A 22,012-nucleotide genomic window follows, 5' to 3' on the forward strand; every position below is an offset into this window, starting at 1 on the left:
CTCCAATTATTTCTCAAGATTTAAGATTATACATCAATCAATATGAATATTATGATAAAATATTCATATTAATCAGAACATATAAAATCCACAACGAGCAAGTAAGTATTTGACAATTAAATTTCGAAACTCAATTTGAAATTGAATTTCAAAATTTTCAAAGTATTTGAAAAACAATAAACAATTTGTATGCATCACCAAACACAACTCTCAAACAACAATAGTAACCACATATCCAATAAACTTCTACTCTAACGTTTGAGAAAAATAAAATATACGTAGACCTTATAGCTGAGTTGCAAAATAAAAAGCAAAAACTACTCCAACTTTCAAATATTAAAAAATAAAAATTACTTTCTTTAAATTTCATGATAAAATACGGCCAAACTAAAAAAAAGGAAAAATACTTGATATACCCTTCAATTTTGTCATTTGGAGCTAATATGCCCTTGTTATGAAAATAACTCATATATACCCTTACAATTACCGTTATACAAATGACTCATATATATCTCTATCGTTACAAAATGAGCCCATATGTATCCTTCATTTAATGATATATGTGCGTCATTTGTATAATAATAAAAATATATATGAGTCACATTCATTAAAGGACAAAATTGAAGGTATATCGTATCGTTTTCCCAAAAAAATAAAATAAAATTGGTCCTCCATTGAATTCCTTTCCATTTATGTTAAAGTTATTTTTTTTGGTCCCACTCTCATAAATAAGAATATCTTGAGCTCTGAGAATTTGGAGAATATGGATCATCAGAAGCAAACTTCGCCGGAGGTGCCGATGGCTGAACCGTCGACGAATTTCGACCGGCGGAGCTCTTCTTCTAGTTCCGGCGAAGTATCCGTCACCGTTAAGAAGGAAAATGACATTAATACTGCTGGTGCGGGTGCTGACGTGGACAGTAGAGAGGAGGCAGTTGGTGGTTCAGCTTCCAATGGCGTTACTAATTCTTCAGGTTTGTTTAATTTTGTAGATTTTAGTAGCCGAATCTATAAACAAGCAAGCGAACAAACAACTACTGTGCCTCAATCTCGAGCAAGTTGAGATATCGGGGCTATATGAATTGGATCTGTACTGTTTATGTTGCTCCATTTAAATTTATCGTAGTCTGATATTTATACTACTACTACTATATATTAGGATTGTCATTGTGGAAGCAATTTTGTAGCATTTTAGTTAACACAACAACAGTGCGTCAATTAGAAGCAAGTTGGGATCGGCTATATGAATTGGATCAGTACTGTCCATGTTGCTCCATTTAAGCTAATCGTAATCTGATATTTATACTACTACTACTATATATTTTACGACTATCATTGTGGAGGCTATTTTGTAAGTAGCATTTTAGTAGCCAAAACTATAACAAGCAAACAGGCAGACAATTATGCCTCAATTTCAAACAAGTTAGGTTCAGCTACATGAATGGATCCGTACTATCCATGTTACTCCGTTTAAGCTTATTCCACTATGATATTATGTAAAAATAGAATTAACAAGCATTAGAAGTTATCTATATTATGTAGAGCCGTAGAGGTAAGGTCTGTGTACATTTTACCCTCTTCAGATCCCCCTTGTGGGATTACACTGGGTATGTTGTTGTTGTAGAGGTTATCTATATTTTCTACTGGCTAGCGGAATCTTTGCAAGTTTAAATTCTTTCTGTTCGTGATTGAGAATCAGTGGTGGATGTTATTATGTAGCAGTGCCCAGCCGTCTCTCTGAACTTCAATACATGTTACTCTCTACATCTGATTTGATATGATGCTTTTTACTAGAGAAGCATTTTAGAAAAGAAGTAAAGGAAAGTCTTTTGATACATAAGATAATGTATGCGAAGTACCAACATTGACCATACTAACAATACAACAATTCAACAAGGAATGGTAAGAGTTCGAGTGTTCGACATGCTCCTTTATCAGTCTCCTCTAATAAAGAATTCAGTGGTGTTTTGATAAGTCATGTTAGTAAGAGCAAAATGGTGATATCAAGATAAAAAATGTTTCCAAATTTATTTTGTACAAACTTAGAAGGAAAGAAGATCACATAAAATGGGACGGAGGGTACTAATTTGGATATGCTTAGCTCTTGAACCTTTTTTTTCTTGTCGCTTAAGTCAAAGGTTTGTGTCGTTTATATCTGTCAAAAGTTCTTTTTTTTCCCTTCTTGTAGACAAAGTAGATGAACATTTACAGGGGTAAGCTTTTTCTTGCCTAATCTTGTTCTTTCAATGTTTGATAGTCAATGAGAAGAGAGGATTTTTTAATTTGCAACAACACACCTTTTTCCCTTTTAAATTTGAAAAAAACAAGAGAAGAAAAAACATGTCTTTGATCTGATAAATACGATGGAATTTCTTCAGATAGGTCTCACCAACTATTACAATGCCAAATTCTAGTTCTACATTATGCATAACCACTAGAAATTTACTGTTCATGAGTCGTGCAACTGGAAATGCAGTTGATTAGTGTGACCTCTGAAGCTTTTTGAAACGGATCATCTGAAGCTGACTGCAAGCTTGCAATTTAATGTGCTAGGGACCCCTGGGATGGAACTTACAAGAGTAAATACGTTGCCTCCAGAGAAGCCACAATCATCTACAGATCATCTTAAGTTGGAAAGATCAAAAACTGAGAAACCGACACATAGTAGCGGATTTGCTCAAGAGGCAGCAAAAATTTTTGATAATAAAATTTCTGAACAGCAGAAGGTATAATGCATAATGATATCATCATGTCACATCAAGCTTATTTTTTTCTCCTTTATGATAAATATACCATGCCATAATTTTTTTGCACTCTTATTAGTCTCTATTTCTTTTCTCTGCAGTCCCATCTGTTGAGCATAACTTGCATTTCTTTTCCATTGTTCCTTTCTTTAAGCCTATTATTGTAACTTTCTATCCAAACAATCTGATTGCCAACTTCATCTGTTATCTAGAATCTGGGATGTTGCTTTTCGGCAAACGCATTCCACTGTAGCGTTGTGATGACTCTTAAATATTGGCAGGAAAGATATGCATGTCCATCCTATATGGTTGCTTGCTACAAAGCAGGCATTTCTTGACTGCATATGGTGGACAATGTGGAGAGAGAGAGAGAGAGAGAGAGGATCTGGGATGTTTTGAGGATAAGTTTAATTCCATTCAGAAAGTTAAATGGAATTGTATTCTATCCTTTCTTTTTTGGTGTAAATAGGGATGTATAGATGAAGGTGAACAAAGAGTAGATCTTTAAGGCTCTTTGTAATACTTTTCTTTGGTTTTTGTAGTTCTCTTTTTGGGTTGCCAGCATGTTCTTAATGTTGAGGAATACAACATTACTAGTTTTTTTAGAAAAGATTGAGATTAAGAAACAAATAGACTTGATGATTGAGATCTGAATAATTAAAAATTAAGACCTCTATTTAGTGCAAACTATTGGGGCCTTGGAGGCCTAAAGAAAGAGGAGTGATCGTACTCTTACATTAATCTATACATACTAGCGCAATTTGACTTAAAAGCATAGTCCCTGAAGAGGTCACTTAGAGGCCTAAATAGAAAAAGAGGTGTCGAATCGAACCTGATAATCCTTGGACTACAGGAGATCATGACTACTTATATTTCAGGACATGGCAAAAACTATGTTGCAAGAACTAGACACAGTCGTTTGCTAATATTTGTCTATTGTCATAGCTTTCTATTATGAGTTAATTATTTGGGTTTTCTCAAGTAATAAGTCCTGTTAGTGGAGCTCCCAAAAGAACAGGAAACAACCTGTAGTTAATAGGAGCTCTATTACCCTTTTTCAACCTCTTCACTTCAATTCAAGGTCAGACTCGCTACCTGTGTGTGATAATTTGTAGTGTGTGCGCACTTACCAATGAAAAAATCAAAGTGTGTACACTTAATAACGAATCAAGCAATTCTATACCAAAGATAACTTTTCTTAATTACATGTTTGTTGGTCAGCCAGGCTAAATCATGATTGATAGAAAATTAAATACACAGGGGTTGTTGCTGACTGGATAAAGGTATGCAGTCAAAGTCTATTGCTCCATGTTCATTAAAGCATGGCAGTTAGGGTTAATTTTCTTAGTCTCATAAGCATGATAGTTCTTCATAGACATCTAATTATATCTTAGAGCCAAAATGGAATATCTTCATTGTTATCTATCTTTTATGTTTATGGCTTCATTATATTGTTTTGTTTTTCTATCCTCTGTTGTTTGTGATTAATTTACTTGATTTTGTAATACCTTTTTTGTTTATCTTATCAAAAGGATGGACAAAAAATTCAGTTACCTGTGAGATGTGTGTTAACCACTTAAAATGCTGCAGCTCAAATTGTTGAAGAGAATAGCTACTGTCAAAGATGATGGTACTGTGGAATTTGAAATCCCGGGTGATGTTGAAACCACCGAAGTACTTGGAACTGGATCTGAAAGTGTACTTACTGCAGTTGAGGATGAACCTCTTGATGCAACAGAACTTCAATATTTCCCACCTATGCAGATTGTAATACTTATTGTAGGAACACGTGGTGACGTGCAGCCCTTTACTGCAATTGGCAAGCGTCTGCAGGTACTTCGATATCATTTGGCAAACAGATTGTAAATGTACAAGCTAAGTGGTGTCTCTAGGTTGTCTATACGTACATAGGTACCCTTTGCATTTCAATTTGGTGAGAATGGATTAGCAGATCTTTTTGACAGGTGTGTGTGTTTCTCTATGTATTAAGTTCTTCAATGGAAACATGGCCATGCCACATTTTCTTTTCCTGGTTTCCATCCTTTCATTTTGGCTGCAATGCTAATAATTATAAAGACGCAGCCTTCTGAATGCTAGATCTTGATACTCAACATCCTGCACCCTCTCAACCCTGTCCAAATCTTGCTTCATTGCTGCTGGTTGTCTGACCCAAACTTTGTTGTAGAAATTGGAATTGATTTGATAACTTCTCCTGAAAAAAGAACTTGTACTGATTTGTCAATCCAAGTCATAGTGGAAAGATTATTATGTGGTCTGTTAGTTTCTTGACAGAACTGTTGATGCAGGATTTTGGCCATCGAGTGAGGTTGGCGACCCATGCAAATTTCAAAGAGTTTGTCTTGAGTGCTGGATTGGAATTCTATCCCCTTGGGGGTGATCCAAAAATTTTGGCTGGATGTATGTTCCTAAGTTCCTGTTGTGCTGTAACTGATCTGGCAATCTATTTCGGGTCTTCTGTTTTGCTTGTCCTTTGTATGATTGCTGTTCATTTGTCAATGGATATTTCCTATTTTTATAAAAAAATTGAACTAGGTTGTCAGATTAAGTAGCTTGCTCATCGTAATCTTTTTTCCACTGTGCTCAGCCTGAAATAAATGGAGGAGAACCAGCTTTTTCTTGGTTTACATGCTTATGGAGAACCTTGACATTAAATAATCACAAAGGAGAACTTAATGATAAGCATGCACTTCAACTTCTTATTATCTTTCTAATTTAGATAAGCATCTTATTGCATTGCTTAGATGCACTTCATCTTTTTCTTTAACTTATTACTGATGTGTTCTGTGGAAGTTGTCACTTTATACACACTGCAGTAAACGACTGCATCAATCGCCCATAGCTTTGCTTTGCCTGCAGATTTACTTTTTGTGATTTCACTGAGACATGAATTTGATGAATAGTATATGATATATCATCTTCTTACATATTATTTGTGAGATAAAATTCATACCTGCATTTGTGCTGGTCTATCTGGCAATGTATATCTGGTGTAGTCATCTGTTATGCTTGCAGTCATCAAATGTATAGTTTCAACCACATGATGTCAATTTTCTTCTTCTTGCATCCACAGACATGGTTAAAAACAAAGGATTCTTACCTTCCGGACCTTCAGAAATCCCTGTTCAGAGAAATCAGATGAAGGAGATTATATACTCTCTACTTCCAGCCTGCAAAGAGCCTGATATGGATACAGGAGTTCCCTTCAAAGCAGATGCAATTATTGCTAATCCCCCAGCATATGGTAAGATTAGTAGTTTATCTACATCTTCAATTCATTTCCTTGTTTATATACTGGCTTGCCCCTTTCCTTCCTATATTCGTCATAGTCAAACTCTCATATATGCTGATTTTTTTTATCAAGTTGTTTTAAGAGGCTGAATCAATAGGATTATAAGTAATAAGAAAGAATGGAAAGATTTTACTCCAGAAGGTTGATAAATATTTCAGGTACTGACTCAAAAGCACATAGTAAGCTTCTTATCTTATTGGAATGGACAATAAAGTGAACAATGCTTGGACAATATAAATTATATTTGTGAGAAGACTCGAGTTTGAGAGAGAACTCAACTTGATTATTCCCACAAGCTATTGGGGTTTAAATAGCTAAGTATACATGTCCTAAAAGGGAAAGGAAATCAATACCTAATCAATACAAATCAATATCAAATCAAGCTAGAGTAAATCTAGGAGGAAATCAAGCTACCTACTGTATTTACATATGCTATAGAATATTCCTAGGATTCTAACATTCCCCCTCAAGCTGGTGCATACAAATTATATGTACCAAGCTTGTTACATATATAACTTGTTTTGGGACCAGCTAGGGACTTGGTGAATATGTCTGCAAACTGATCACTTGACCGCAGGAATCTTGTGACTATGTCTCCTGAAAGTACCTTTTCTCTAATAAAATGACAATCAATCTCTTTGTGTTTGGTCCTCTCGTGAAATATTGGATTCGATGCAATGTGAAGTGCAGCTTGATTATCGCACACAAGTTCCATTCCTTTATTATCTCCAAATTTCAACTCTTTTAGTAGTTGCTTGATCCAAATGAGTTCACATGTTGCCACTTCCATAGCCCGATATTCTGCTTCTACACTAGATCTAGCAACCATATTTTGTTTCTTACTTTTCCAAGACACCAAATTTCCCCCAACTAGAACACAATATCCAGAAGTGGATCGTTTGTCAGAGGGTGACCGTGCCCAATCTGCATCTGAATATCCAACAATTTTCTCATGTCCTCTGTCTTCGTGAAGAAGTCCTTTCCCTGGAGCAGATTTTATGTATCGAAGAATGCAAATAACTGCATTCCAATGACTATTAGTTCGAGTCACTGTGAGATGATTAAACTTTCCTACCAGCCTTCTATATCTTCCTGGATCGCTAAGAGGCTCGCCCTGACCTGGTAGGAGCTTAACATATGAATCCATTGGAGAATCAATAGGCCTATAATCTATCATCCTTGTCTCTTCAAGAATATCAAGTGCATACTTCCTTTGTGAAATAGAAATTCCTAATTTGGATTGAGCAACCTCAATGCCCAAGAAGTACCTTAATCGACCAAGATCCTTAGTATGGAAGTGCTGGAAAAGGTGATGTTTCAATTTGGTAATTCCCTCATCATCATTGCATGTGATAACTATGTCATCAACATACATTACCAAATACATGCACGAACCTGGTAGAAACATCTTCTGACGCTGCTCTAATTGTTTTACAACATTTGGAGTAGTGGGCATTAACTCATTAAATTTCTCCATAACCGCCTGAACCTGTCCAAGATAAGTTGACATATCCAAGTCCTGCTTTTTAAGGTTAGTCAACCGAGAAATCACATTATAAAAGCGGGATATGTCATTTGTGTATAGCACACGAGCCTTTGCCCAAACTAAGAAGCAAGTTTGGAATGGTCGAAACAATGACATCAACTTTGAATCAATTGATTTCCATAACAGACTACACAATTGAGCATCAATCTTCTCCCATTCGCCCCTATCTTTTTTCAGTAATATCCTTGGCGGCCTGTGTAACCAAGTGATCCTGAACACCTTGTCCCTTGCACCATAATTGAACAGAGGAGGACTAAGATAAATAGTTTGCACTACCTGTCAAAGGTTCTGTGGTGATGCCATGGTTTGGGTTGGTGGAACTCACAAATTTAGTGCTAAACATATCGGATCCAAGAGACGTGAAAAACAGATCTATTAGTGTTCAATAAATAAAGTAAGTTCTGGGGAAAAAACCTGAAGAACAGATCTGGAAAACTGGAGAACTGCTTGCTGTCTTGCTGGAAAAAGTTGCTGAAAGAAAAAACTGCCAGAAAAGTGGCTGAAAAACACCATAAGCTGTGAGGATTCCGATCGTAATGGTGGTACTGGTATATGCACAATACCCCTGGAGAGTGTCAGAATCGCAGAACAGTGGAGGTTTTGCTGGATTTTTTGTTTTTATAGCAATTTTGTTCTCTTATTATTCTTGTTTTCTCACTAAAGAAAGCTCTGATACCATGTGAGAAGACAAGAGTTTGAGAGAGAACTCAACTTGATTATTCCCACAAGCTATTGGGGTTTAAGTAGCTAAGCATACATGTCCTAAAAAGGAAAGGAAATCAATACTAATCAATACAAATCAATATCAAATCAAGCTAGAGTAAATCTAGGAGGAAATCAAGCAACCTACTATATTTACATATGCTATAGAATAGTCCTAGTATTCTAACAATATTATCCCATATAGTAGGGTAAGCTCTCTTTCTGTATATCAATCCCTGTGGTGTATTCTTTTCTTTGCAGTATGTGGGAAAAACGTTTATAATATATCTCAATTTTTGCTCCGTCAATTTGATGGAGAACAGATTCACTCGTACGCCATTTGGCAATCAGAGAGACTGTAATCACCGAAAAGAAACTGTCTCTGAGAATTTTATTAACTCGAACAGTTATTCGCATACAATGAAAAAAAAAATGACTGCCATATTGGAGATTTTGTTTAAATTCTTATGTTGGATTGGTGCTCCTGAACTCAGCAGTTAAATGTATAAAAGTAGTAGTCACATATTAGTCCAGCAAATATGTTCAGTTAACAATGTTGATGACTGACAAGTGTGTAGTCAAGGTGTGTATTTCGCTTTAAACTTGGAAGATGCGTCTTATGTGCATATCTACCATTACTTCAGATATGTGAAATATCATCTTGATTAGTTATGGCGAATAGTAGTTAATTTTGTTCATTGGTTTAGAAGCATTATTGTGGAATGGTAAATACACATGATTGACCTGCTAGTTTTACTTCTTGTGGTTAAAGGCATGGAGTTGGATCTGAAGGGTGGTTGTGTGCGGGCTACAGCTAATACAATTGAATCTTTAGTTGATATTCATGTTTGTGGCCATTGGGTTTGGCATTTGAGGCAACAATATAACATATTCCAATGTTATGTATGCTTGGCTTAGTTTTATTTTGTTCATAGAAGATCATTTCAACCTGTTGGGGGTTCCATTGCAAAGCTGTTTTGCTGATCAAACATTTCCGATGTATATAAATGTTCATGTGATGAAAGAGTAGTAAGTTCTACTAACATTGAATTCCATCTCAGGGCATGTACATGTTGCAGAAGCATTGCAAATCCCAATTCATATATTTTTCACAATGCCATGGACGTAAGTCTGCTTGGGTAATAGAGGCTTCAGAAGCTATTTAATTTTTCATTTTTATCCACTTAATTAAGATATCTTGCTGATAAGTAAGATTTTGGTCTTTACTTATCACTAAGTATCATTTAATCTTTTTTATAGGCCAACTTCTGAATTTCCTCATCCTCTATCCCGTGTTAAGCAACCAGCTGGATATAGGGTAAGTTGGGTTTTGGCATCTGCCTTTTGTGTCTCGTGTTTACTGTTTCTTTGATGTTGCAATGCAGTGCTGTTCTCTTTCTCTAACGCCCATTCCCATCTTTCCCACTTGAAAGAAAATGGTTGATTTCTGTTCACGTTTGCTCTTTTATGAACTGTGCAGCTATCATATCAGATTGTTGACACCTTGATTTGGCTAGGAATACGTGACTTGATAAATGATCTTAGAAAGACAAAATTGAAACTACGACCAGTCACATACTTAAGTGGTTCACACATCTCCGAGTTGGATATCCCACATGCATATATTTGGAGTCCTCATCTTGTTCCTAAACCAAAAGGTATTCATTCTCCAGGTTTTCTATTAATCTGATAGACAAGTCCTTTCTCTTCTCGACTTTTAACTTAGTTCTGAAGGTCTAATAGTTCATAGTTTAGATAATATATGGTAAATCCCTTTTCATAATCAGTTTCTCCTATGACCTGCCATGATTTCTTAATTAAAGTTAAAACTCTAGCTTTATACCGTCTGACTTTTGCAGATTGGGGACCTAAGATTGATGTGGTGGGATTTTGCTTCCTTGATCTTGTGACGGGCTATGAACCTCCAGAATCACTTGTTAACTGGCTTAAAGCTGGTCCAAAGCCCATATACATTGGGTTTGGTAGTCTTGTGAGTTTCCTGGAGCCGCGTTGCTTTCTTTATAATATTTTCTCTACCTATCCTCTTCTCCCCTTCCCTCAATCGAACAAAAATAAAAAGGAAAAACTCAGAAAACGAATTCTCTCCTCATGTAACCATCAGCCGCTTCCTTGGTTCTGCTGAGTAAGCTTTCGAAAAATGGGCTGTGGTGACTTCTTGTTGTTGTACCCTTGCAGTTGGACTCCGGTGGTTAGACATATGTGTAATTTGAACTGTGTTCAACAATCTATTCTTTCACTTCAGACACTATTCTCCACATTAAGTGCATATAAAACACAAAAATGTATGCAGGCTCACCAGGAAAGGGTCTCCTATACCAACTACCTTTGAAGCATTTTGAATAAACAATTCAAATAATTCTACATATCCTTCATACTAATTCGTCCTACAAAATCAAATTTCTGTTTGATATCCTGACTTCAGATCCATCTTCTACTTTTAACTTATTTCTTCAAATCTCAGCCTGTTCAAGATCCACAGCGAATGACTGACACAATTGTTAAAGCACTTGAAGTCACTAATCAAAGGGGAATCATTAATAAAGGATGGGGTGGCCTTGGAACCTGTAAGTTCCCTCCTGCATTTACTTTGTTCTGCTTATGAGATTAACCTGTTCATTTTTTCTATAGCACTTGTGGATTTGATTATTTGTAGATCATCTCTTTGAAAAGATATTCTCAGCTTATTTACCTGCTTTTCTTTGTGTCCTCAGTGGCGGAACCAAAAGATTTTGTGTATTTGCTCGACAATGTTCCCCATGATTGGCTTTTCTTACAGTGTGCCGCTGTGGTGAGTCTTTACTACCTTGATTTTTTTATTTTTTTTTCTTTAAGCTTAAGATATCTGTTTCTCCATATGTCCCAATTTATATGACTCACTTTCCTTTTTAGTCAGGCCCAAAAAGAATGACATATTTCTATATTAATTAACAATTCAACTTTAAAATGCCTATTTTACACTTAATGAAATGATTTATAGCCACACAAACACCTATCACTTATTTTGGACCACAAGTTTCAGAAGTCTTTCTTTCTTTCTCAAATTACGTGTCAAGTCAAACTAACTCATATAAAGTAGGACGGAGGGAGTACTATTTTCTTCTTCTTTAAGCTATTCGTAATAAAATAAAAGGTGGCTTAAGGAAACATAGCTGGAGACTAACAATCGATTTGAATCGGGACTTAGCAACTTGCCTGGGCTAGAGTCGTAAGAGGCTGGAATCTGGATCATTAGTTTGGGCTTGTGTATATGCTGGACTGTTTGGAAATGAAATGAGTGGAACATTTAGAGAGTTGAGAATCTTATTCATAAGATCAGGAGCTTCCTTTTTTTTTCTCTCTTTTATCAATTTATGATTAATGAAAGATTTCCCTTAGTATTTCTTACAAAGATTGTACTTCTCTTTCTTTGGCAGTGCATCATGCTTTCTTTAATATTGATTTCTTTAATAATGTCCAAATCCATTACTGGTGTATTTTGCTCGTTAAAATAGATTGATTTTTCTTAGAACAACATAACATGATGAAATTAAAGGACCTATATACATGATACCAACTAGTTAAAGTTAAGGCTTAGTTATTGTTAAAACAGCATTTTCTGGTCCAGTTAGAGATTGTTTGTCAATGTTGTAGAGATAAGTGTGAGATTCAGGAACTCTAGTTTTTTTATAAAACCCTTAATTACCCTGATACTTTTCCTTTCAGGTGCACCACGGGGGTGCTGGAACAACTGCTGCTGGTCTTAAAGCTGCGGTAGTGTTTCAAACTATGTATGTTCATTTCATTGCTAATATCTTTTGGTTCTACTTTTAACCTATCACCTTTATTCGGTTGCAGTGTCCAACAACTATTGTCCCTTTCTTTGGTGACCAGCCATTTTGGGGGGAAAGGGTGCATGCCAGAGGTGTAGGCCCTCTACCCATAGAAGCTGATCAATTTACACTTGATAGGCTGGTCCACGCAATCAGATTCATGCTTAATCCAGAGGTACTTTACTGAAATCTTTAGCACATATCCTGTAGTGTAATCTGATAAACTTGTGTCGCTAAGTGCTTGCTTAAGTCCTTACAATAGTCTACGGTTGTTGGAGACATAATTAAGTAAATGAAAGTGTACTTTCCTAACAGCTTCAGATTTTTTATGAGATGGTCACATTTCAACATGGTAACAAAGCTGGCAGAGATCTTTGGTTCTAGTCTCGCTGCCACCTATTATTAAAATGTTTTCCATTTGCTTGGCTCATTAAAAAGAATCAAGTCCGCAAGTAAGAAATTAGAAGTTTACTCTCTTTAGCGACTTAAGCTATTATATATGATATGGTCACACATTTCAACAGAGAACAAACAACTTTGACTTTTGGTGAGATTTTCATGTGTCATCTCGGCTCTGAAAACGTAATCCTCATATTTCATTAGTAGGCAATTTCGGATGTTTAAACCAATGAGCAAAAGCTCAAAAGCTTTCTGATATAAACTAGTGAGATGGTCACACACTTGACACGATAACAAAAAAAAAACTGACTCAGCTGAAAAACTATCCTCTTATTTCATTATTGAACTATTTCGGATGTTTAAATCACGAGCAAGCTCGATAATTGGTTTATTAACTAGTGAGATGGTGCACAGGTAAAGGAGCGGGCGATTGAGCTAGCCAAAGCTATGGAGAACGAAGATGGGGTCACTGGAGCAGTAAAAGCCTTCTTTAAGCAGCTATCACGCACCAAAAGCGAGCCTCCGCAATTGCCTAAACCCACAAGTACCTTTTCACTAAGAAGCTGCTTTGGGTGTTCCTAGACCTGAGTGGTAAAGGATGTTCTCTGTGCCCTTGTATTTGTGCATTCTTAGCTAGTAACTATTGTATTCCCATTGTTGTAACTATGTATAATTTATATGTATTATCGGTGTTCTTATGCCAGAAAGAAATAATGACCTGTTCCATGACGACCCCAACTTGCTTGAGATTGAGACATTATTGTTGTAATCATCACTCTTCCATGAATTCACTTGTACTCACATTGCTTCCCCCCAATTATTGTATTTCATCTAAGAAGATTCTGGGTTGTAATGACCATTCCAAATTTTACTATAATTTATCCTCATTCATGTTTTATGATACAATGATGATATGATGAGCATAACTGAATAGATGAGAATTCATAAAACAGGTCCTAACTTGTTTGAGATTGAGGCGTAACAAAACTAATGCTATTTTCAGTATTAGTACATGTTATACCATAATTTGTAATTAATGTATTATATTATATTATATTATATTATTTATGCTTGATGACCAACAGTGTTAATTATTTCTCTTAATTTTCTTACCTTATTTAAGTTTTTTATTTTTCCTTGCAGAAAGGAACAACACACTTACTATCCATTACTTTTCCTAAACGGAAAATATAAATCTCTTTTATATTCGATTAATCCTTTACTAGAGTCAAAAGTTATTATCCAAGAAATTACAATCAATGACGTTAAAAATGAGTGGTTTTAAATTTGACTCTCACTTGCTTAGGAGGGCAAATCTTTAACGTCAAAAGTTTGACAAGCGAGGTTTAAAGTTCAACGTCACCCATTTTCAAAGTTAGTCTCGTAAAATGAAAATCACTCTTTGTACACTCGCTCCAGTCAGCATATATATGCATGTCATGTGTTCGTACACACTTTTGTCATTTAACCATGATAAGTTAAATCATATTTTTCACTTCATTAAACCACTTAACGATGACAAGTTGAATCGATTTGGTGTAAACACCTAATGCAAATAAGTATTCATGCAAATTGACATATTTAAGTATCATTGTGCCAGTATTGTCATTGACTATGGTAAAGAGCAAGAACCATTAAACTGAAATAATGCAACTTTTCAGATCAAATTATGTGAGATATACAAAACTCAGAAAATTTACAATCAACTGTTTAAAACATTACCTTACAAACCAATACATTTAAGAATATAAAGGATTCCTTTTATGAAATGATTTGAAGGCCTACTACCTATTTTTAAAGAAGCCAGAGACGTTGATAGTTACCGCGATGAGATCCATTTCTGCATTTCTTACTTGTACTTCTCCATTATTCTCCTTGCTTCTTCTAGACTATCGTCAGCAGAAGCAGTGCCTCCACTGCCTTTTGGACCATCGTCCTTGTTCAAGGCTATGAATCCAAAGTAAATGACTCCCATCATCGCCTGTGCATTAACGAGGAAATTATTTTAGTCGTCAATGTACAAAAGGTTTTATCAGATTCTATCAGCTTAAACCTTTTCCCAGCTGAATATATGGCCTTTTGAGCCAAAAGCCTATCGGAAACAACCTCTCTATCCTACGAAGGTAGGGTACATCCTACCCTCCCCAAAACCCCATTTGTGGGATTACATTGGGTATCTTCTTGTTGTCAATGAACAAAAGTTAGTTTGAAAATCTATTTTGAAAAGCTAAAAAGGGAAACAATGAACAATGTCGAAAAGCTGGCATGGAGCATTGACTAACTTCTGAATGTTCCAACCACATTAGAGAAGGATCAAATTGAGGTTTTTGGGCTTTTATCGTTTGACCAAGGAACCGTGCACTAACTAATATCAGAAATTATATATATATTTTTTATCTTGTTGATCCCCAAGGGCGAGTAATGCCAGGTTTGAAACTCGGTGGATAATGTCCCCTCCCCAACTCTTCTAATACCAGAAGTTTTAATTGCTGCAACCAGTAACGGAACCAAGATTTTCACTTAAGGAGATTCAAAATATAAAGAAGTGTAAAACATCTACTATATATGGTGTAATTTATTGACGAAGGGAATTTAGATGAACCCCCTTCTAATACCCTAGCTCCACCCATGGCTGCAACAATGATAAATTTCACCAAAAAAGTGACTTGTGATTCCGAATTAGTAGCTGCGTTTTCCAATCTATGCAGCAATGAAGGGCTGGAAACGTACCAACGCAAAGAAAACTGTCGACAGGAATGATTTGAGTGCAAAGAGAGCAAAGGCCGCTCCGACTACCGTCACACAAATCCTGGCTATTGGTCTCGGTATGGCATCCTAACATCACCAACAACAACAACGCCTCAGTACCAAACAAGTTGGGGATGACATCTAACATAAAAAAAAAAAAGAGTATATGCAATTCCGTAAATGGATTGACATGTTCTTGTCTCATCATTATGACTTACAGGTACCATGTTGGTTCCAGCTTCAACTCCATCCTTTCCAACTCTCCATGCAGTTTGAAGAACTATTGAAATTTCAGCACACATTGGATTAATCATTAGACTACATGTCAATAAAATAAAGCAAAGAAAAACGTACTGTTCTATACAGAGCTAACTAAAATATGTTCTTTTACCTAACTAAAACTTTCTATAATTCTCTCCCAAAACAGGACGCAAAAGGATGCAAATAGTATTTTGTTCTTTACGTCCAAATGTGTGGGGAAAAAACCCCTCTTTTATGGAGTACTAACTTCCAGTACAATTGCCCACAAAGACCCTGTGCATTGGCACTACCTAAGGATAAGAATTGAAGTACGAAAAAATATGTAAAAGTTCTTTCTCCATTTTGAAGTTTGTTCCTCCTGAAGCATAAGAAGTGCGTGTCTCAATGCAGAAAGCAACAGCAACCATTATGGTCAAACTGCTTCTGAATACAATGATGATTTTTAACGCACAAGTACAAACAACTCTATACAACTAATATGATAGCATCCATAACCAAAGTAAAAAACTTCCTCCAATACCACCGAGAAATACTGAACAAAAAGGTTAATACGCCCAGTGTTGTCAAAGGCACGTTAAGTGAGGCTCAAAATATGTTGAGCACTTCACCTCACTTAATGCGTGCTTCAGTATCGTCATCAAGGCTCTAAGACATACAAACCTTGCCAAGGAGCGTTTCTTGAAGAGGTGACACTAAAACAATTAATATTTCACTTTATTGTTTTTTTTTCAATTTCTTTATCCATATATTGTTATTCATGCTTATACTTATTAGTCTTGGTCTAAACATATATATTTATATTCTTCCTCCATTTGCGCCTTTTTCCATTGAAGTTCACATTTTATGTCCGCTATTTCCACTTTGTGCTTAAAGCTCCGACGGACTTAGAGCTTTTTTACGCTTTTCGCTATTGATAACACTGGACATGCCTAACTGATTCAACTCCTTCCTAGTTCTTACTAGTACTATCACATGATTCTCAAGTTGATAACTTAATAATCCAGCATGGTCTTTTAATACAAACAAGGTGTTCGCTGCAAGTAGGTGCTATCACTATTGAGGAGTAAATATATTTTTCCTAACTACTTCTCAAGCAATTTTAGTGAAGATTCTGATAAATTTTCCAAGTTTTAAAGCTAACGCACCCGTTATGGATGACACTTCCCAAACATTTTTAAACGTTTAGTTATGTGATTATAGTACTTTTTGTTCAAGTATGCACATTTTACTTCAAAATTTTCTACGAATTAGTGTTCTAACGCACACTAAAATTAGGTGTGTTACCGACCCTTTGTCCTCTAATTCAAAACCCCAACCATTTCTATTTCTTTTCCACTAGTAAGGAGTACATGATACTGCATATAAAATCTTAAAGTCATATTTAGTCGAGGTACGTGCAAGTTGATCAAGATGGATTATCAAAATCTGCATACCTCTGAGCCGAGGGTATATTGGAAACAACCTTTGTACCTCTGACGTAACGATAAGGTCTGTCTACACTCTACCCTCTCTAGACCCACTTTGTGTAACTACACTTTTTTTTTTTTTTTGTTTCCCACCTGGTGTCCAGATCTCACATTGGAGTTTCGACTAAATTCAGATCGCGCAGTGCAGGGCCCATTCGGGGGTGGCGCTCCCAACAATATTTTCTCCATACCCAGGGGTCGAACCCGAGACCTCTAGTTAAGGGATGAAGCACTCCCACCAGTGCACTGTCCATGTTGGTTTGTGTAACTACACTTATTATGTTGTTATTGTAGCTTTCCAAAATCGCCAAACGCTAGCTAAAGAATACTCTAATGAACTCTGAATAAAGCAAATAAACAATTCATATAGTCAAAATTCTTCATAATTGTTTCTATACAACATAATTTAAAGATTGTACCTTTGAAGAAATTGGATTGAGCTGCAAAAATTAAGGGTGTTGCTTGAGACTTGAATTGTCTAGCAGACAAAGATGTTTGCTTTTTCAACTTTAAAAGGGAATTTGAAGAAAGAAATGTTTGATTTATTCTGTAACATTTTGGGGATTGCACTGAAAGAAAGGCAACTGTGGAAGCCATATATATATATACAAAAATTTATACTATGAATTTTATGAGCAGAAATCAGATATATTGTACTGACATTTTTTGTGAGGCTACAAAAATTGATTCTTGAAATTGAATTTTACAGAATTAATAAGATTGAAAGAGATGGAAAGGAGACATGGGTTTTTTCGGGTCGGGTCGGAGGAGTCCACTTTGGCTAAAAGCCCATTATGGATGGGTTATAGGCCCAGTTTTATGGAAGGGCCCATTTTCAAAAATCATGGATAAAGATTTTTTTTTTTTGGGCTTTGTTGGGGCCTATTCTTCTTTGACAAAAATGAGAACTTTTATAAATAGAGAAAAATTTCGGAAATAGCAAAAATAATGAACATAATAAGGCTCTATAGCTATAATTCATTTTGTTATGGAAGTTGCGGTTTGTATATTTTGCTTGCCCGTTTGTATATTCCGTTTGCGAAAAAGGTAAGTCTATACAAATGGAGGTTGCGGTTTGTGTATTTCGCTTGCCCGTTTGTATATTTCGCTTGCGAATATACAAACAAGGTAAGTATATATAATCTCTATATTTATACATTTAGGAATTCTTTAGATCTCCGTTTGTATATTTCACTTGTCAATATACAAATAGGGTAATTTATTAATGTTTATTCATAAATCGTATACAAATAGCTAGGGTAAGCATATACAAAATTATGAATGTATACAATTACGAAACCGAATAGCAGAATTTTGCGAAAATTGTATTCATGGACTAAAAATAATTGAAACTATATGTTTGCCATTTCACATAATTTTCCCTTATAAATAGCTATGCCCCCAAGAACAAGTTATGACCATATTATTGAGCTTTCAAAACATAGAAATAATGTGCATAATTCATAAATGTGCTCTTTTAACTTGGTTTTACGGATATTTATGCACTCCAGCTTTGGATGTGCACTAGTAGACACTTGAACTTGTATTAAGTTGAACAAGTTGACACACACATCCTACGTGATATAATACACGAAGAACACTCACATAGGAAGCGAATTGCCACGTAAAACGCTACGTAGAACATGAATTTCCATTGCGTATCTTCATATATCCAATGCATATTTGCTTAAACTTGTTTGTGATATACATGTGTAAATAAGTTCAAATCACCTCCAATATTCCTCAAATTTTTAACTTGGGGTTTTTAAGCATCAATTTGATATAATAGCTTAAAAAATAAAACCATTATTACATATTATATTATAATATATATATATAAAACTTAAATTCATCAATGTTCAAAATGAAAGAAATGAATGCTAACTTCACAACCACCAGCAAATTGATATATTACCAAATGGGTTTCACATGGCTCCCTCAGTCCTTAGATCCATTTGCTGGCCAAAAATCAAGAATCAAAAGTATATTTTCGATAGAATTTTTTTATTTTTACGTATAAGAAATTTGAAAAAATTATTTTTCTTCTATTTATTTTATAAGTGGTCAAGAAATCTTAATTCCCCGTCCGGTGCAAACAGGGCGGAGTTAAATGATCAAAGAGGTTCAATTGAATTTCCTAAATCAAAATATTATATTGTGAAACAAAGAAAAAAATATTATTTTTGCATATAGTCATTTAATTTATTATAAGTTGATCACCTGCGTAAATTAAATGCATTGTTTTGGCCCATACTTCCCAGCTAAGCTTGTTAGTAAATGAATTAAAGCTAGCAGAGATTTCCTAAAAAAATAAATATTAGTGGTAGTAAATATTTGGGTTGTATTTGATACGACGAAAGTCATTTTCGAATTTTTTAATTTAAAATAAAATAAAATATAGTATTAGGAAGGAGAGCATGATTGCATGAAGCAACGATAAAGTTATCTTTATACGCTCCTTATTTCAACTGAGTACTATTAGAATCAACCATTGATGATGCTCAGGGTCGGCTACCTACATTAACCCCTTTAGATGTGATCCTTCTTTGAATCCTACATAAATATGAAATGCTTCGTGCATCAGATTATTATTTTTGTCGATAGTATTTTGATGGAATATTTTAATATCATAGATTGATAATAATGTAAGTGTTGGTTAGAGTAATGTTATGACCTAACAAGAATTTGGGATAGTTGTGAAAGAAAATGACTTACTTATTTTCAAATTAGAAGTACTTTTTTTGTTCAAAGAATGACCATATAAAAAAAAGACCCATGCATGATATTATTATATATTGCATTGAATCCCATTTAATGTTTGCATCCCTTCTCCACCAACATACCAATACATTTTTACCTATAAAAGGATACTCAAGGAATACACTTAGGTACCAAAATAGGAAAAGGCAAAAGATATTAAGGGTGACAAAAAAGTATATTAAAGAGATGGCTAATAAGTTGTCAATGGTTTTTATTTTTCTTGGTTTATTAGCAATTGTTTGTACCACAAGAGCTAGAGAAGTGCCAAGTGAGAAAGGACTTGTTGATCAAAAGAATTTTGTGGGGTTTGGTGGTGTTGGAGGATTTAGTGGTGTTGGGGGTGGGGTAGGTGGTGTTGGTGGACTTGGTGGGGTAGGAGGTCTTGGTGGGGTAGGGGGTGGTGGTGGACTTGGTGGATTAGGTGGTTTGGGTGGTGGTGGTGGACTTGGTGGATTAGGTGGTTTGGGGGGTGGTGATGGTGGACTTGGTGGATTAGGTGGGTTGGGGGGTGGTGGTGGTGTTGGGGGACTAGGTGGGTTGGGTGGTGGTGTTGGGGGACTAGGTGGGTTGGGTGGTGGTGTTGGGGGACTAGGTGGGTTGGGTGGTGGTGTTGGGGGACTAGGTGGGTTGGGTGGTGGTGTTGGGGGACTAGGTGGGTTGGGTGGTGGTGTTGGGGGACTAGGTGGGTTGGGTGGTGGTGTTGGGGGACTAGGTGGGTTGGGTGGTGGTGTTGGGGGACTAGGTGGGTTGGGTGGTGGTGTTGGGGGACTAGGTGGGTTGGGTGGTGGTGTTGGGGGACTAGGTGGGTTGGGTGGTGGTGTTGGGGGACTAGGTGGGTTGGGTGGTGGTGTTGGGGGACTAGGTGGGTTGGGTGGTGGTGTTGGGGGACTAGGTGGGTTGGGTGGTGGTGTTGGGGGACTAGGTGGGTTGGGTGGTGGTGTTGGGGGACTAGGTGGGTTGGGTGGTGGTGTTGGGGGACTAGGTGGGTTGGGTGGTGGTGTTGGGGGACTAGGTGGGTTGGGTGGTGGTGTTGGGGGACTAGGTGGGTTGGGTGGTGGTGTTGGGGGACTAGGTGGGTTGGGTGGTGGTGTTGGGGGACTAGGTGGGTTGGGTGGTGGTGTTGGGGGACTAGGTGGGTTGGGTGGTGGTGGTGGTGGACTTGGTGGAGGAGGGGGGTCGGGTGGTGGTTGTGGATCTTGTAGTGGTGCAAGTCTTCCAAAGCCATGAGACCATGAGAAGAATATTTCATGAGTTCATTTTATAATTTGAAGTTATATTTTTCATGCAAGTTTGGGTATTAAAGTTCATTAAGAAAGTAATTTTTAATATTTTTTTTTGTAATTTTGGTTTGAGTTTGTGTGAACTTTTTGCAATGTATTAATTGACATATTTTCCAATTATTCCTAGTGTTGAATGTTGTGTTATTTATTATTACACGGTATTAATTTAATAAAAGATTTACCTTTCACACACCGTTAACGTTTTATTCTTTTCTTGTATTTTAATATTGATCGATTCAACTAAAATGATTTACCTACTTCAGTTGTTGTTTTTATTCATCATTTTATCTCAACTAAAATTAGAATGAGGTATAAAAATGATAGTGAATAAGTAGATCCAAGTGATATATATATTTTTTTAATTACATGACACCTATAAGTGAGACCACAATATTAACCCTTGTCTTTGTTCTTTTTTAAATGCTTGAGAGACTTCTTTCAATGTCAATGTTTCGGGTACTACTAGGCACAACACAGCAAGAAGTCGTTCTGCTCTGTTCATCTACCCCTAACAACAAGAAGCAAGAGGCGTGCTAAAGTTCAAATCCGTCACACATAAATGTGATTAGCAAAATGAAGTATTACAAATGAGGAGTGAATTATTTTTGCGCATGGTCACCTCTCATCGAAAGTCATTCAGGCTTATACATTTGATCTCATACAAATAAAGTCTTTAAGGCTTAATTAGATGAAAAATTATTTTGTATAAAATTGATCTAGATGAGATGTTATAATTGTTTTTTTTATCTCATGCTAAAAACTTGTATATTTGTATAATTTTTGTCCAAGCGTTATTTTTTGCAAAGCAATTGTTGATTGCGATTTGGAACAGTAGGTCGAGCTTATGATTTCTTCTTTGTGTTTTTATTCATCAATATAAAGGTCATGCTATCGTACGACAATTTAATTTATTTTTTTTTAAAAAGTTGTAAATGACCATATCAGTCATTAACTATTTCCACACTG

General features: G+C 36.0%; 3 protein-coding genes across 3 annotated transcripts; 2 read left to right on the plus strand and 1 right to left on the minus strand.

Moving 5' to 3' along the window:
- The first annotated feature begins 701 nt into the window (after positions 1-701).
- Positions 702-13,429, plus strand: LOC102581945 (sterol 3-beta-glucosyltransferase UGT80A2-like). Its single transcript, XM_006364482.2, has 14 exons — positions 702-974; positions 2,554-2,726; positions 4,335-4,577; positions 5,051-5,162; positions 5,836-6,006; positions 9,364-9,427; positions 9,563-9,620; positions 9,783-9,960; positions 10,162-10,292; positions 10,785-10,887; positions 11,035-11,111; positions 12,026-12,073; positions 12,158-12,307; positions 12,946-13,429. The coding sequence occupies exons 1-14, from the start codon at positions 764-766 to the stop codon at positions 13,111-13,113; spliced, it is 1,887 nt and encodes a 628-aa protein (XP_006364544.1). The 5' UTR covers positions 702-763; the 3' UTR covers positions 13,114-13,429.
- Positions 13,430-14,165: 736 nt separating this feature from the next.
- On the minus strand, positions 14,166-17,690 carry LOC102582274 (uncharacterized). The gene is made up of 4 exons (XM_006364483.2): positions 17,426-17,690; positions 15,498-15,559; positions 15,262-15,366; positions 14,166-14,512 (listed from the first exon to the last, which is right to left on the minus strand). Exons 1-4 carry the CDS (start codon positions 17,601-17,603, stop codon positions 14,381-14,383), a joined length of 477 nt encoding a protein of 158 aa, XP_006364545.1. The 5' UTR covers positions 17,604-17,690; the 3' UTR covers positions 14,166-14,380.
- A 2,262-nt stretch (positions 17,691-19,952) lies between these two features.
- On the plus strand, positions 19,953-20,993 carry LOC107058364 (glycine-rich cell wall structural protein-like). Its single transcript, XM_015303983.1, has one exon. It carries the CDS (start codon positions 19,953-19,955, stop codon positions 20,991-20,993), a length of 1,041 nt encoding a protein of 346 aa, XP_015159469.1.
- Positions 20,994-22,012: the final 1,019 nt, after the last annotated feature.

Source organism: Solanum tuberosum, unplaced genomic scaffold (assembly GCF_000226075.1).
Source record: "Solanum tuberosum cultivar DM 1-3 516 R44 unplaced genomic scaffold, SolTub_3.0 scf00504, whole genome shotgun sequence".
Taxonomy (NCBI): Eukaryota; Viridiplantae; Streptophyta; class Magnoliopsida; order Solanales; family Solanaceae; genus Solanum; species Solanum tuberosum.